The sequence below is a fragment of the Tenrec ecaudatus genome, chromosome 12 (genome assembly GCF_050624435.1).
Source record: "Tenrec ecaudatus isolate mTenEca1 chromosome 12, mTenEca1.hap1, whole genome shotgun sequence".
Taxonomy (NCBI): domain Eukaryota; kingdom Metazoa; phylum Chordata; class Mammalia; order Afrosoricida; family Tenrecidae; genus Tenrec; species Tenrec ecaudatus.
The window spans coordinates 99740813-99753981 of NC_134541.1; the positions used below are offsets into that span (position 1 = coordinate 99740813).

Sequence of the window (13169 nt, forward strand, 5' to 3'; positions counted from 1 at the left end):
GGCCTGCGTGTTTGAGTCCAAGGATGCAGCCACTGGGTCAATCCGTTCTGTCGAGGGCTTTTCCTCTTTTTCGCTGCCTCCCTATTTTACCAAGCATGATGTCCTTCTCAAGACACTGGTCTCTCCCGAAGTAAATGAGATGACATCTCGCCAGTCAAGCCTCCAAGGCGCCCTCTGACTGGACTTCTTCCCACACTGATCTGTTCGTTCTTTTGGCAGTCTATGGTACTTCCCATAGTCATCATTCAAATGCATCCATTCGTCTTCGGTCCTCCTTATTCTGTGTCCAACTTTCACATGCATATGAAGCGATGGAAATGCCATGGCTTGGGTCAGGCGCACCTCACATGCTTGCACGTAACGAGGATTGCTCGTTAGTCTGAAATCCCAGTTGAGCCGGGTGTCCTGCATTGGATGGGTGAACCTTGACCCCTACCTGTAGGGAAGGATTAGCCTCGGAGGCAAATTCCTAGGAAGCCCCCAACACGCCGGCCCGCAACAGACGCGGATTCCGCCCGCCAGGCCCGCTGGTGGATCCAGAGCGGCTCCCGCCTCCGCTCCGCCCAGGCAGCACTAGTGGCGCCCCGAGCCCCGCGCGCCCGCCCGTCCCGCCCGCCCGTCCCGCCTCAGCAGAGGGCACCGCCCCGAACGGGGCAGGCTGGGTGGGCGGGCCGAGCGCGTGAGTGCCGCTCACCGTCTCGCCACGTACCGAGGCGTAGCCGGAGGCTCTGTCACCATGTCGGCTTCGGAGGCGGGCAGCGTTTTCCGCAGAGCCCGGGGCAGAACCCTGGACGCGTTTCCCGCAGGTACTGCTGGCCTTTGGCTCCGGGGAGGGGACGCCCCCCAGGCTGCGGAACTGTGTGCCGGCGGAACCGTTCCTCCGGGGCGCGCGCCCCTAGCCGGAAGCATTTGGACCGCACCTGGGGCAGGGGACCGGAACCGTGGTGGCACCGCGCCTCCCTGGGGCTTCTGAGCGGTGTGAAGCCAGGCGGGTCCGCAGGAGGGCCCTTTTCCTGGCGCCACCTGGCCTTGAACTCACCTCCCCGAGTGTAAGGCAGCAGAACACACTAAACTGGTAGCGGGGCTCTGTTGTTGGGCCTGACTTTCCTTCCCCGCCTTGGCCACGTATGCAGCTTGCACATCTGGTGGCCTTTGTCCTCGTCCGGGGAACGGAAATGATAATAGTAGCCTGGTTCTAAATGGTCCTTAGTACGCGTCCCGTCCATGTTAGGTGCTGTTATTTACATTCAGGGTTGGCCACTTTGATGTATTTAATATTCCATCAACGGGTACTTACTATGAAGTGTTCACCACAGTGCACTGTGGTGCACAGAGCCCCTTGCGTCCCCAGATCTACTCTTGCACAGTGCTCTGCTCCAGGGGGTTGACCTCTAGGGGCTACCTCACTGGGCTCAGTAGCCTCTGACCTCCTTTGGGTGCAGCCGTTGGGGAGCCCTGGCAGGGCACAGGAGGGAGGAGGCAACCAATAAGGGTATTTTTTTTCCTGCCCAGTTTACTGCCCGAGAGCTTGTCTTAACACAAAACCAAACTCACTGCCATGGAGCCCGTGTAAGGCAAAAGAACTACCCATGGGAATCTGAGACTGTGTATGAGAGTAGAAAGCCGCCTCTTCCTCCCACTGAGCGACTGACTGGTGGTTTCAAATTGCAGACCTTGAGGAGTGCAGCCCATTGCATCACAACTATGCCACCAGGGCTCCAGGAGCTTGTCTTGGGCTATCTGTATGTATTCTCCACCTTAAGAGCACAGTACTTTTCTCAAGGAAACCTTTGGACTCTTTCCAGATTGCGGCAACCGCTTCTTCCAACCCTGCTTTTCCATCTTGGCTGTTGAACTGTTTGGTAGGTTGCCCATGCCCAGTCCATCTCATATGCTGTTGTTGTGACCCATAGCAGCCTTATGTACAATGGAATGAAACACTGCCTGGTCCCGTGCCATCCTCACTATTATTCCTGTGCCTGAGCCCGTTGTTGCAGCCACAGTGTCAGTCTGTCTCCTTGAGGGCCGCCTTCTTTTTGCCTGTCCCTTTACTCTATCAAACATGTCCTTCAGGGCCTGGTCGCTCTGGCCAACATATCCAAATCATGTAAAACGAAATCTTGCCATCCTCGTCTCTAAGGAGCACTCTGGCTGTACTTCTTGCAAGATGGATCCGTGTGTCCTTTAATAAAAGGAGCAGCCCATGGTGCTTTACTATTCTTCTTCAGCACCCCCGTTCCAAAGCATTGATTCTTCTGTCTTTATTCACCGTCCAACTCTCACATCCATAGAGGCAATGGAGAATTCCCTGGCTTCTGTCCGTGCCCCTTGGTCCTCAAGGTAACGTCCTTGTTTTTGGTATACTAAAGAGGTCTTGTGCAGCAGATTTACCACTTGTCTGTCAGTTTGTCATTCCGTGGTGACTTGTGTCTTGCTGGGATGCTGGGTGCTGGAATTTCAAATGCCAGCAGGGAACAGGTTTCAGTGGAGCTTCTAGACTCAACACAGACAACGAGGGAGGACTCAGTCCCCCATTTCAGAGGAAGGAGCGACTGAAAACCGTATGTGTAGCTTGGAAGCATCTCAAATCGTCCCTTTTAGAGACCCTCGTTCACGTACCATAATTTGGCCCTGCCGGCTGTTTGCTGCCGAGACCTGGCTGTTAGAATGCACTTTAGTTGTTTCACGTTCTTCACTCTTTGCCAGTGCTGCTGCGAACAGTTTTGCACTAGTTTTCTTGTGCGCATGTGGGAGGGCGCCTCCAGGGAAAATACTCAGGGGTGGTTGTAGGTCCCAGGGCACGTTAGTCAATCACGTCAAAATGCCTTCTAAAGTGGTGGCATCAACTTCTCCCACAGGGAGTGAAGGATACGTTTTTGTTATTCTATGGAACCTCATTTTCCCAGGTCAGGAAAGATTTATTATGTTCCTAGTGCTGTTCCTGGAGGCAGTGGTGGGTCAATGGTCCCTTCTGGGTGGGAGACCCAGGTTCGATTCCTGGCCAGTATGCTTCATGAACAATCAGCACTCCTGTCAGGGCTGGTTTGTTTGTTGATATGCTGAGTAAGTTTCAAAGGAGCATGCAAATTAAAAGAGATTGAGGAGGGAGGCTGATGATCTACTTTGGAAAACCCCATGGAGCACGCTTCTCCTCTGACACACTTGGGGTCACCACTGATGGCTTGGTGTGAAGTTTTGAAGCTTCCCAACCCTTTGGAAGGAGCCGCAGTGGACTAAGTGTCGGGTGGTTAAGTGACCGTTAAACCTACTTTCTGCTCCTTGCAAGTATCCATAAAGACCAAGTAGTCTTTGAAGCCATAGGAGTGGTTGGAATTTGCTGAGTGACAGTGGGTGGGTATGGTGGGAACCCATTTGGAGCTGTGTCCTGGCTGCCAGTAGAAAATGGATTAGAAGGAACCATAGAACAAGAGAGTCGATTACTTGGACAAGAACAGATAGAGTTTTAGACGATAAGTTGATAGCACATTTACCGATCAAATGACATTTAAATGACACCAGATCCTTTTGACTGAGTATGTCTAGAAGTGGCATCTTCAAGTGGCTTCCTCTGTGGGTCCCGCAGTCCTGAGGGGCAAGCTCCATGTTCAGGAGTGGGGCTCTTTCAGAGTGTTGGGCTGAGAGCCCTTAGTCCTAAACAGTTAAGTCTGCTTAAAATCCCCGACCACTTTCTCCTAGGTCTGCGTCTCTTAGCATTGCTGATGACTTTGAGAGATGCTCTTAGAGCAGCGGTTCTCAACCTTCCTACTGCCGCGACCTTCAAACAATTCCTCGTGTTGTGGTGATCCCCCAAACCATAAAATCATTTTCATTGCTACTTTGTCACTGCCATTTTGCTACTGTTATGAATTGGGTGACCCCTGTGAAAAAGTCGTTCGACCCCCAAAGGGTCCATGACCCACAGGTTGAGAACGATTGTCTTGGAGGGATTGGATGTCCGTGTGGGCTCTGTAGGCGGGTTCAGCCTCAACAGTAGAGCTGCCCCAAGGGCAGGCTTGGGAAGAGGAAGCGAAAGCACAGACCTCCTCCTTCTCTCGTCCAGGTACACACTGCCTGTCACAAGGTTGTGGTCCTTCAAGCTACAGCGCCACTCTGACCACCTTTCCTTCTGCTGCAAAAGTACCTTGCTGTTGCGTGACTCCAACTCTGGCTGTGCCCTGTGTGGGGCAGAGAAGACTGGGCTCCCAGGGCTTTCCAAAGCTATTGCTTTAGCAATGGAAAACCGGACCTTACTCCAAGCCTTCGGGAGCTGGTTGGGGCCCCCAACCTTTTGGTAAGCAGTGAGATGCACGAACGGGGTGCATTACCCAGGACTCCTGCTACCAAAACCCCGGCCCAGACTGGATGATTAAGCGGCTGGTGTCTCCAGCGAAGGAAGCCTGATGCAGACACTCTCCATTAGAGACCATTTTTGCTCCTGGCGGTTTCTCTGCGTAATGATAATGTGATGCCCATGGGCTTCTTGCAGTAATGTTAAAGGTGGCACCTGCTTTCCGTCGTGGGTCCGTAACCGTGAACATAATCTGCCAGGCTCGGTGGAAGGCTATATGTACAAAAAAACAAATTGTACAAGCCTCACCCGAGAAAGCACGTTCAATTCATTTTAATTAGGCGAATTGATAATTCTATTCCCTAGACACATCCTAATTAGGACTCCTTTTCACCTAACAAATAATCATCTTTCTGAAAATTTTACAACATCTGGTTTGAAGAAATCCTGAAAGGAAAATCAAAGTAAAATACGTTTTTCAGGTGCCTGTACGTAATGGTTCCAGGTCTTAATCTGACAAACAGCCCCTACCCGCCTCCCAGTTTATTGTACCACCAGAGTATTTTCCCCCTAAGAGAGCAGGGCCTTGGGTAGTTGTCTGAAAAAGATCCTTTCTCTGCACCCATTAAAACCTTTGCTGCTGTTCCAGAGGCATCAGGTAGACTTTCTAATCCTGAATCCTCTCCACAAACCCTCTCAGGGGGCAGGGACTCATTCGGGGTGTGATGTCTCAGGTCTTGTCCAAGAATTTTTCCAGAAATACTTCTCCAAGCCTGAATGGGGTTGGAAGTATCGTGCTTTATTTATTTATTTTTGTTCTTTTTAAATCATTTTATTGGGGACTCATATAGCTCTTATCACAATCCATACATCCATCCATTGTGCCAAGCCCATTTGTACATAGGTTGCCATCATCATTTTCTTTTTTTTTTAAATCGTTGTATTGAGGGCTCGTACAAGTCTTATCACAATTCATACATCCATCCATTGTGTCAAGCACATTTGTACATGTGCTGCCATCATCATTCTCAAAACTTTTGCTTTCTACTTGAGCCCTTGGTATCAGCTCCTCATTTTTAGCCCTCCCTCTCCACTCCCTCCCTTATGAGCCCTTGATGATTTATAAATTAGTATTATTTTGTCATGTCTTATACTGTCCAACGTCGCCCCAGTACCCTTATGTATTATTTGTCATGTCTTACACTGTCCAACGTCTCCCTTTTCTGTTGTCCGTCCCCCAGGGAGGGGGTTATATGTAGATCCTTGTAATCAGTTCTCCCTTTCTACCCCACCTTCCCTCCACCGTCCCGGTATCACAACTCTCAGCACTGGTCCTGAAGGGATCATCTGTCTTGGATTTCCTGGGTTTCCAGTTGCTATCTGTGCCAGTGTACATCCTCTGGTCTAGCCAGATTTGTAAGGTAGAATTGGGATCATGATAGTGGGTGAGGAGGAAGCATTTAGGAACTAGAGGAACGTTGTATGTTTCATCGTTGCTACACTGCACCCTGACTGGCTCGTCTCCTCCCCGATACCCTTATGTAAGGGGATGTCCAGTGGCCTACAGATAGATCTTGGGTCTCAACGATGCACTCCCCCTCATTCACAATGATAGGATTTTTTGTTCTTTGATCCCTGATACCTGATCCCTTCGACACCTCGTGATCACACAGGCTGGTGTGCTTCATCCATGTGGGCTTTGTTGCTACCGAGCTAGGTGACCACTTGTTTACCTTCAAGCCTTTAAGACCCCAGATGCTATATCTTTTGATAGCGGGGTACCATCAGCTTTCTTCACCACATTTGCTTATGCACCTGCTTTGTCTTCAGTGATCTTGTTGGGAAGGTCAACATCATGGAATTCCAGTTTAATAGAACAAAGTGTTCTTGCATTGAGGGAGTGCCCAAAGTCCATCTGCTACCTTAATACTAAACCTATACATATATGCATATAGATCTATTTCCCCATCCTTATTTATAAGTATAGTTACATATGTACATGCTTTTATTTAGACCTCTATAAATACCCTTTGCCACCTAGTTCTTTCCTCTACTTCCTTTTAGCAAGTACTGTGCTTAAAAAAAAAATCCCAATACGGCAATGAAGATGATGCACACAAATGCTTTTTATTTTCATTTTGACTTGGGTTTCGTTCTACAGAGCAGATCATCAGTTTTCCCTCTGCAGTCCGTATACATTTTGTTTCATTGCATCCATTGCAATTCCTACAATGGAACATCACCCATTCCCACCTTTTGTTTCCTGTTTCCAGTCCTTCCTCCCTAACCTTGCGGACGTCTTTGGATCTCAAATGGCTGATTATTCTAAGGCGTGTGCACCTCACCAGTGCTACTGTTTCCCTGTAAACCTGCCTGTTGTTGGGCTCAAAATGGAATCGGGGTGAATTCAGTTCCAGACCTGAAGAGTGACCAAGGGTCTAATTTTAGGGGTTCCACTAGTCTCATCTGACCAGTAAGCCTGGTCTCCTACATGATTTGGGATTCTGTTCTACATTTTTCTCCCCCTCTGTCCAGGACCTTCCAATGTGATTCTTTTCAGCGCTGTTGGTAGTGTGGCACATCTAAAGCTAGCTCGAGGAGCCTGCAGACTAGTGTTGGTGTGGTCCTTTAGTCCATCGGACTAACTGTTTCTGGGCGTCTTTGATGTTTCTGGACATTTGATATAAAGGAACCGGACAGCATGTGGCCTTTGGGGTCTGGCTTCTTTCTCTTAGCGAGTTTTTGAGCTTCCTCTCCGTTGCAGCATGCACCAGGACCCCTCCTTGTCGTTGCTGAATAATATTCTGTTGCACAGATACCCCACATTTTTACCATTCACCCACTGACCAGACGTTGAGGTTGTTCCTGCTATTGGGCTATTATGTATAATGCTATTAGGAATACCCATGTACACGACTTTGTATGGACATATGTTTTCATTTCTTTTGGAAGAAGTGGAATTGCTGGTCCATATGATGATTCCATGGGTTTTTTTTTAAACATTTTGTTTTGTTTATGGTTAAAGTGTACATAACAAACGAGTCTTCCCAGTTAGTAGTTCATACACGGATTGTTCCAGGGCCTGGGTTGCCATCCCTGCAAAGTGTCACCACTCTCTCTTTTCCGCCCCGGGTTCCTTTTTTCCATTCACCTGGTTTCCGTGCTCCTCCCTTCTCCTGTTTGGTTCTGGGCAGTGTGGTCTTTTGATCTTGTACAGATGCTTACTCTTCCTGGGGGTCCCTGTGTTTGTTTGTTTTTATAGACCCATCTGTTGCATGGCTGAAAGTTGACATTAGGGAGCATCTTCAGGTTGAAGTAAGAGGGTTGTCTTAGAATGGTAGTCTCACGGTTGCTTTAGTCCTTTTCAGACCACTAAGTCTGGCCTTTTTTGAATTTCATTTGATAAGTTTACCCATTCTAATCTGAATCTTCTGTTGTGGTCCTAGTGGTTAGTAGTGGTAGTGGGGTACTACTAATTCTTCTGGTCTCAGGCTGTGGTTCCTCTGAGCCGCTAGTCCTGTGGATTAATGGCTTCCGTGAGCCTCCAGTTGTCTTCATTTTCCTTTGCTCTGGGCAGGAAGAAGCCAAGAGTCGCTTCTTACACAGCTGCTCATAAGCTTTTATGGCCCCAGATTCTGCTTACCAGCCTTCTGTGTGCTCTGAGGAATATACAACCACGCACATATATCACATGTATGTGTGCAGTGTACTTATGCACAACCTCCCTCACCTATTTAGCATACGTGTGTACCTATGTATCTTCTGCTCACAAATTATTTTTTATTACTGTTGTTGCATATGTTTAATGTTTTGAGGAGCCACCAAATTGCTTGCCAAAACAGCTGCACCGGTTTACAGTGTCACCACCATTGTAGGTTCCAATTTCTCAACATCCTCTCCAGGACTTCCCTGTGCGTCTTTATTGCAGCCTTCCCAGTGAGCGTGCAGTGGGATGCCATTGCGGTTTGATTTGCATTCCCTATTGGATAATGATGTTGAGCATCTCTTCGTGTGTGTATTGGGCACTTGTCTGTCTGGTTTGCAGAACTGCCTGTGAAATATTTGGCCCGTTTTTCAGTTCTGCTCTTGGCCTTTTTATTATTCAGTGTAATAATGTTTCATATAGTCGCCCCTTGGTATCTGTGGGAGATTGATTCCAGGACCCCCAAGGATATCAAAATTCCTAGATGTCAAGTCCCTTATATAAAACCACATAGTCTTTGCATATTACCGTCACATCTCTTCCTGTGCACTTGCACTTGTCTCTAGATTATGTGTAAATCTAACACAAGTTAGCGCTCCCCCCTTGTCATGGAGGCATGGCTTTGACCACTTAGTTGCCCTCCTCCCCTGAGTGTTTCCATTTGCAGTTGGCTGAATCTGTGGATGTGGAACCAGAAGATTCCAAGGACCAACTGTGTATTCTGAATATAAATCCTTATCAAATATATGATTTGCAGCTGTTTTCTCTCATTCTATCGTTTGTCTTTTCTCTTATTGATTGTAGCAGTAAAGCGTTTCATTTTGATGAAGTCTAATTTAGCTTTATTATTATTATTATTATTAATGTTTTAAAAACTGTATGGTACCCCACTGCCAGAAGACACTCTGCTTTTTCTTCCGCCTCTCCCACCCTGCTACTCAGCCATTTCTCTCAGTCTCTCACGGCCTCTGATGTTACAACTCTCTGTCTCCTCCCTCCAGGAGGTATGGTGTGCAGGGGTTTGGGAGTCCAAAGGACACTTTATTCTTGACTTGTCTTTCTTTATGGTGGTCACATCTCCCCTTGCTGTTTCTGAGACGATTCATTGTAAACGTGGGGTGGCAAACACTGCATGCGTCTTACTGGATGGCCGCATCCCGCTGCCTGGTGGGGGTTACTAAGCAGCATGGAATCTCGTCCAGTGCAGCCAGCTGAGAAGTACTGGGAAAGCGCTCTGAGGGGATTTTCTTCCACATGTAGACATTTATATCCTTCACATCTTCTACACTGATACCCAATATCTAATTCCACACTATTTTATTTTATTTTTCCCAGTGTGCCTTTATTCGGTCGCCTCTGAGTGGTCACACCATTTTATCACCAACACTCTTTTACGTTCATATATCTCTGCTTCACGTCTTTAGCAAAATGAAGAGGCTCAGAAATAAGTCCTAGCAAAGACAGAATTGGGGGCAATTCATAATGGGAAAGATGGACACGGAGTACAGGATGATGGTCAGTGATCACACCCTGGGCCTTCAGTGCCTGTCATAGCGGGCCTGGAGAAAACCCCAGCCCTCTGCCATGGAGTGATTCTGAGTTGACCCACTAGTGACCCTATATAGGTTTCCGAGGTGGTAAATGTCGGTGGGGCAGACATCTTCATCTTCCTTGGTTTGAGTTGCGAACCTCATGGCTAGCAGTCCAGTGCTTACCTGGCAGTACCACCAGGCATGTCGGTGGAAAGTCCCTGTGTTCAAGTCCAGGGAAGGTTAACTGAGTATCTTCTGCACTTAGTGGCTTGCTGTCTGGGCTGTGACATCTTTAATTTGGACAAAGAGGCAGCAGCATCTTGGAGCCAGGGCAACTAGAGGCCCAGGAGGCTCACAGCCTGTGCCACCTGCTCTCAGTCTGCTCTACCAGGTGGCCAGCCATGCAGGAAGTACCTGGTAACTTGGCGGTTCTCCACCTGGGGGTCGTGACCCCTTTGGGTGTCGAACAACCTTTTCACAGGGGTCACCTGATTCATAACAATAGCAAAACTACAGTTATGAAGTAGTGACGAAGATAATTTATGGTTGGGGGGGGGGGTGGTCATGAGGACCTGTATTAAAGGGCCGCAGCATTAGGAGGCTTGAGAACCACTGTGTTAAAGGAAAAGATGTCCTGCTTCTCCATGTAGCTTCGTCAAACCCCATGAAACCCAACCCACCTCCTCTGTGAAATGAAGACAGTGTCAGGTGCAGCTGTGATAACAAGGGTTGGCTTCACTTGTATTGGGTGGGGGTGCTACAACCCAAAAGAGCACTTGTGACAGCAGGTCCCCAGACAGTAAGTGGAGGGTCAGGGCCGGAACTCAGCCCTTGGGTCTCCCCACAGGCCACCCTGGCAAGCAGCGCTCTCATCTTCACTCCTCTGGCTCCTCCAGGCTCTCCCCACCCACTGCCCAGGCGGAAGCCGTAGAGCCCTGGACCCCCCCACCCCCCCATGGCGGTGGCTCAGGGCCGGCTCTCCACATGCAGCCCAGCCTGCACAGGGCTGCTCGCCGCAGCGCCAGAGCGCGCTCCTCTCTAGGTCCCCTGGCCTGACGCCAGCCACTACCAACCCCACCCACCTCCTCCCCTGCCCTCCGCACTGGATTTGGGGAAACTCTGAAAGAAAACTGGGTCTTCTCTCTTTCCTGTTTTGATTTTAAACATTTGAACTCCTCCCCTCACCGCAGCCTCTGCAAAGTCTGTCCTTGCACGCCCCCACACCCCTACACCGCCCTGGCTCTGCTAGCCCTCTGGCTGGGTGCATACATCAGGTGCGTCCCTGCCTCAGTGCCTTTGCTCCTCCCCTCCTCACCATTCCTCAGGACTTGCTGTCAAAGGGGCCTCTGCCAGTTTGCGCACTCCAAGTGACCTCCCTTGTCTTGGTGGCGCAGCGCTTTGGGCTGCTGAGGCAATCTTGGTCCATAGAGATGACGACCTGGACGACCCTGGGGCGGGCGGTTCTGCTCTGTCCTGTGGGTTCCCTGTGAGGCAGAGTGGACGGTGAAGTGTTACAGGGCGGACCACAAGGTTGGTGGTTCCCACCCCCAGCGCCTCTGGGCACTTGGAGAGGAAGCTGTGGCAGTCCATTCTGGCAAAGGCCTTGGGAGCCTGCTGGGCAGTTATGCCCCATCCTGGAGGGTGGCTGTGAGTCACAATGAACTGGTCGTCAGTGGTGTCTTTCTTTGACCCTCCCCACTTCGGCACTCCTTCCCTTTGTTGCACATGTTTCAACTTGAACTGTGTGTCTGTGGCAGGCAGGGTGCCAGCATCTGGACATTGAATGGCCAAGTGCTACCAGAATAAGGGAATGAGTACGAATCAGCCTTCCACCCTGTGAGTCAGTCATACCTCCATATCGCCTGACTGACGCACAGTGCTCACAGCCCAGGTTATTTATTTATTTTAGTTTTTAGTTAGTTCAAGGATCGTTTGTTGGCCTGTAGGAGCCCAGGTTATTTTGTCTAACAAACAAACAAAAGCTTTTGAATAAATCAAACACCTCTTCGAAGGAGGTCCCGCTGATAAAGGCGGGCATCTTCTCAAGGAGCCATCTCCTCTTTGTGCCCCACTTCTCTCTGCCCAGCTTTCTGTCTGCCCGCACCTTCTCCCCATTCTCCCCAGAAAGCAGCCCAGGCAAGCAGCCACCCGAGGATGGTGGGCAGGAACCACAGTAGGCTGCCACCCAAACAGGCAGCCCCAGACTGAGGCCTGCTTTGGGACAGGAAGAGCGTGCTAGAAATAGCTTTCCTGCTTTACCTGTCCTCGAGCTGCGTCAGTTGAAACCAGTGATGCTAGAAACTATTTGGCCAGGTGGGCCTGGCCCATCTGCCTCCTGACTTCTCTGAAGAGCTGCAGCTATGCCTTTTGGCAGATTCTCCATCCCTAAATGGCACGTGTGGCTGCCAGGCCCTGCCTCAAGTTCGTGTGCCTCACATTCTGCCTTTTGGAGGAACAAGAAAAAGACGTTGGGTAAATTCACCTCGGTGCTTCAGACAGTTGTGGAGCCCGGGGAGGTGGCTTTATAGTTCGTGATTTGGTGAGGAAGAGGATCCAGGGGATTTTTCACATCACCCATGCAGAGTGCACCATTCAGTGGCCTTTGTGCAGCCAGCCCCACCATCCATTTTAGAATGGTGCCGTCACCCCAGAGAGCAGCTCTGCACCCTGAGCTGTCAGGTCCCCGAGGCAAGCCCTCATGAAGGACACAGTCTGAAGTTGGACCGTTTGGACCGTAAAGCACAAAGAGGGCCACGGCAGTCATATTGTTTTGCTACACTTTCATCTCGTCCTGCCCCTCCCCACTAACTAAGGTGATCCTCAGAGAGGACTCGGGCTATTGCTGAAGATGTTTTGATTGTGATTCTCTGCAGATCATCACAGTGAGAACCACAACCACAGAAAGCCTCCAGGCAGCTGCAAAGTGTCCCATCCTGGCTGTTTGTATAATCAAAGCAAGATCCACAATATGTGGAGTAAGAGACGTCAAGAAGAGAGCAGTTCAGTGTGCTTGTATGTTGCTGTTGGCTTGTGCCTCATGCTGCTGTCAGGGTCAGCAGTTGGAAAGCACCAGCTACTCCACTGGAGAAAGATGGAGCTCTCTGCTCCTGAAGAGTTTTCATCTCAGCAGCCCACGGAGCAGCCTGCCCTGTCCCACCGGGCTGCTGTGAGTTGGAACTGATTGGGTGGCAGTGAGTTTGATGATTGTTAGGGGATGTCCAGTGAGTTCTGACTCGTGGCCACAGAAGGAAACACTGCGCTGTCCACACAGTTACTATTTTTTAGCTCATTAGTGCGGCCACTGTGTCAGTCCATCTTCTCCAGGGCCCTCTTCTTCCCTGACCTTGTACTTTGCCCAGTGTGTGGGCCTTCTGCAGGAACTGGTCCCTCCTGATGGCCTGCTGCAGCTCGGAAATGAAAGCGCACACTTTGGAGTATTTTGACTGTACTGCTTCCAACACAGATTTGTTCCTTCTGTTAGCCCATGGTCTAGTTTACACGCTTCACTAACACCGTGATTCAAAGGCGCCGACTCTTCCTTACTCCTTGTCCAGTTTTTGCACATGTATGTGGAGCAGTTGAACATACCATAGCTTGGATCAGGTGCACCTGAGTCTTCAAAATGACGCCTTGCCATTTTCACTCT

The 13169-nt window shown here is 49.7% G+C and overlaps 1 protein-coding gene across 1 annotated transcript in view; it reads left to right on the forward strand.

Annotated features, from left to right (window-relative positions):
• Positions 1–628: 628 nt before the first annotated feature.
• CPPED1 (calcineurin like phosphoesterase domain containing 1) overlaps positions 629–13169 on the forward strand; it is a 139427-nt gene continuing 126886 nt past the window's right edge. Inside the window, exon 1 of the mRNA XM_075564273.1 lies at positions 629–806. Coding sequence (XP_075420388.1) covers positions 737–806 — 70 coding nt within the window. The 5' untranslated portion in view covers positions 629–736. The remainder of the gene's footprint in view (positions 807–13169) is intronic.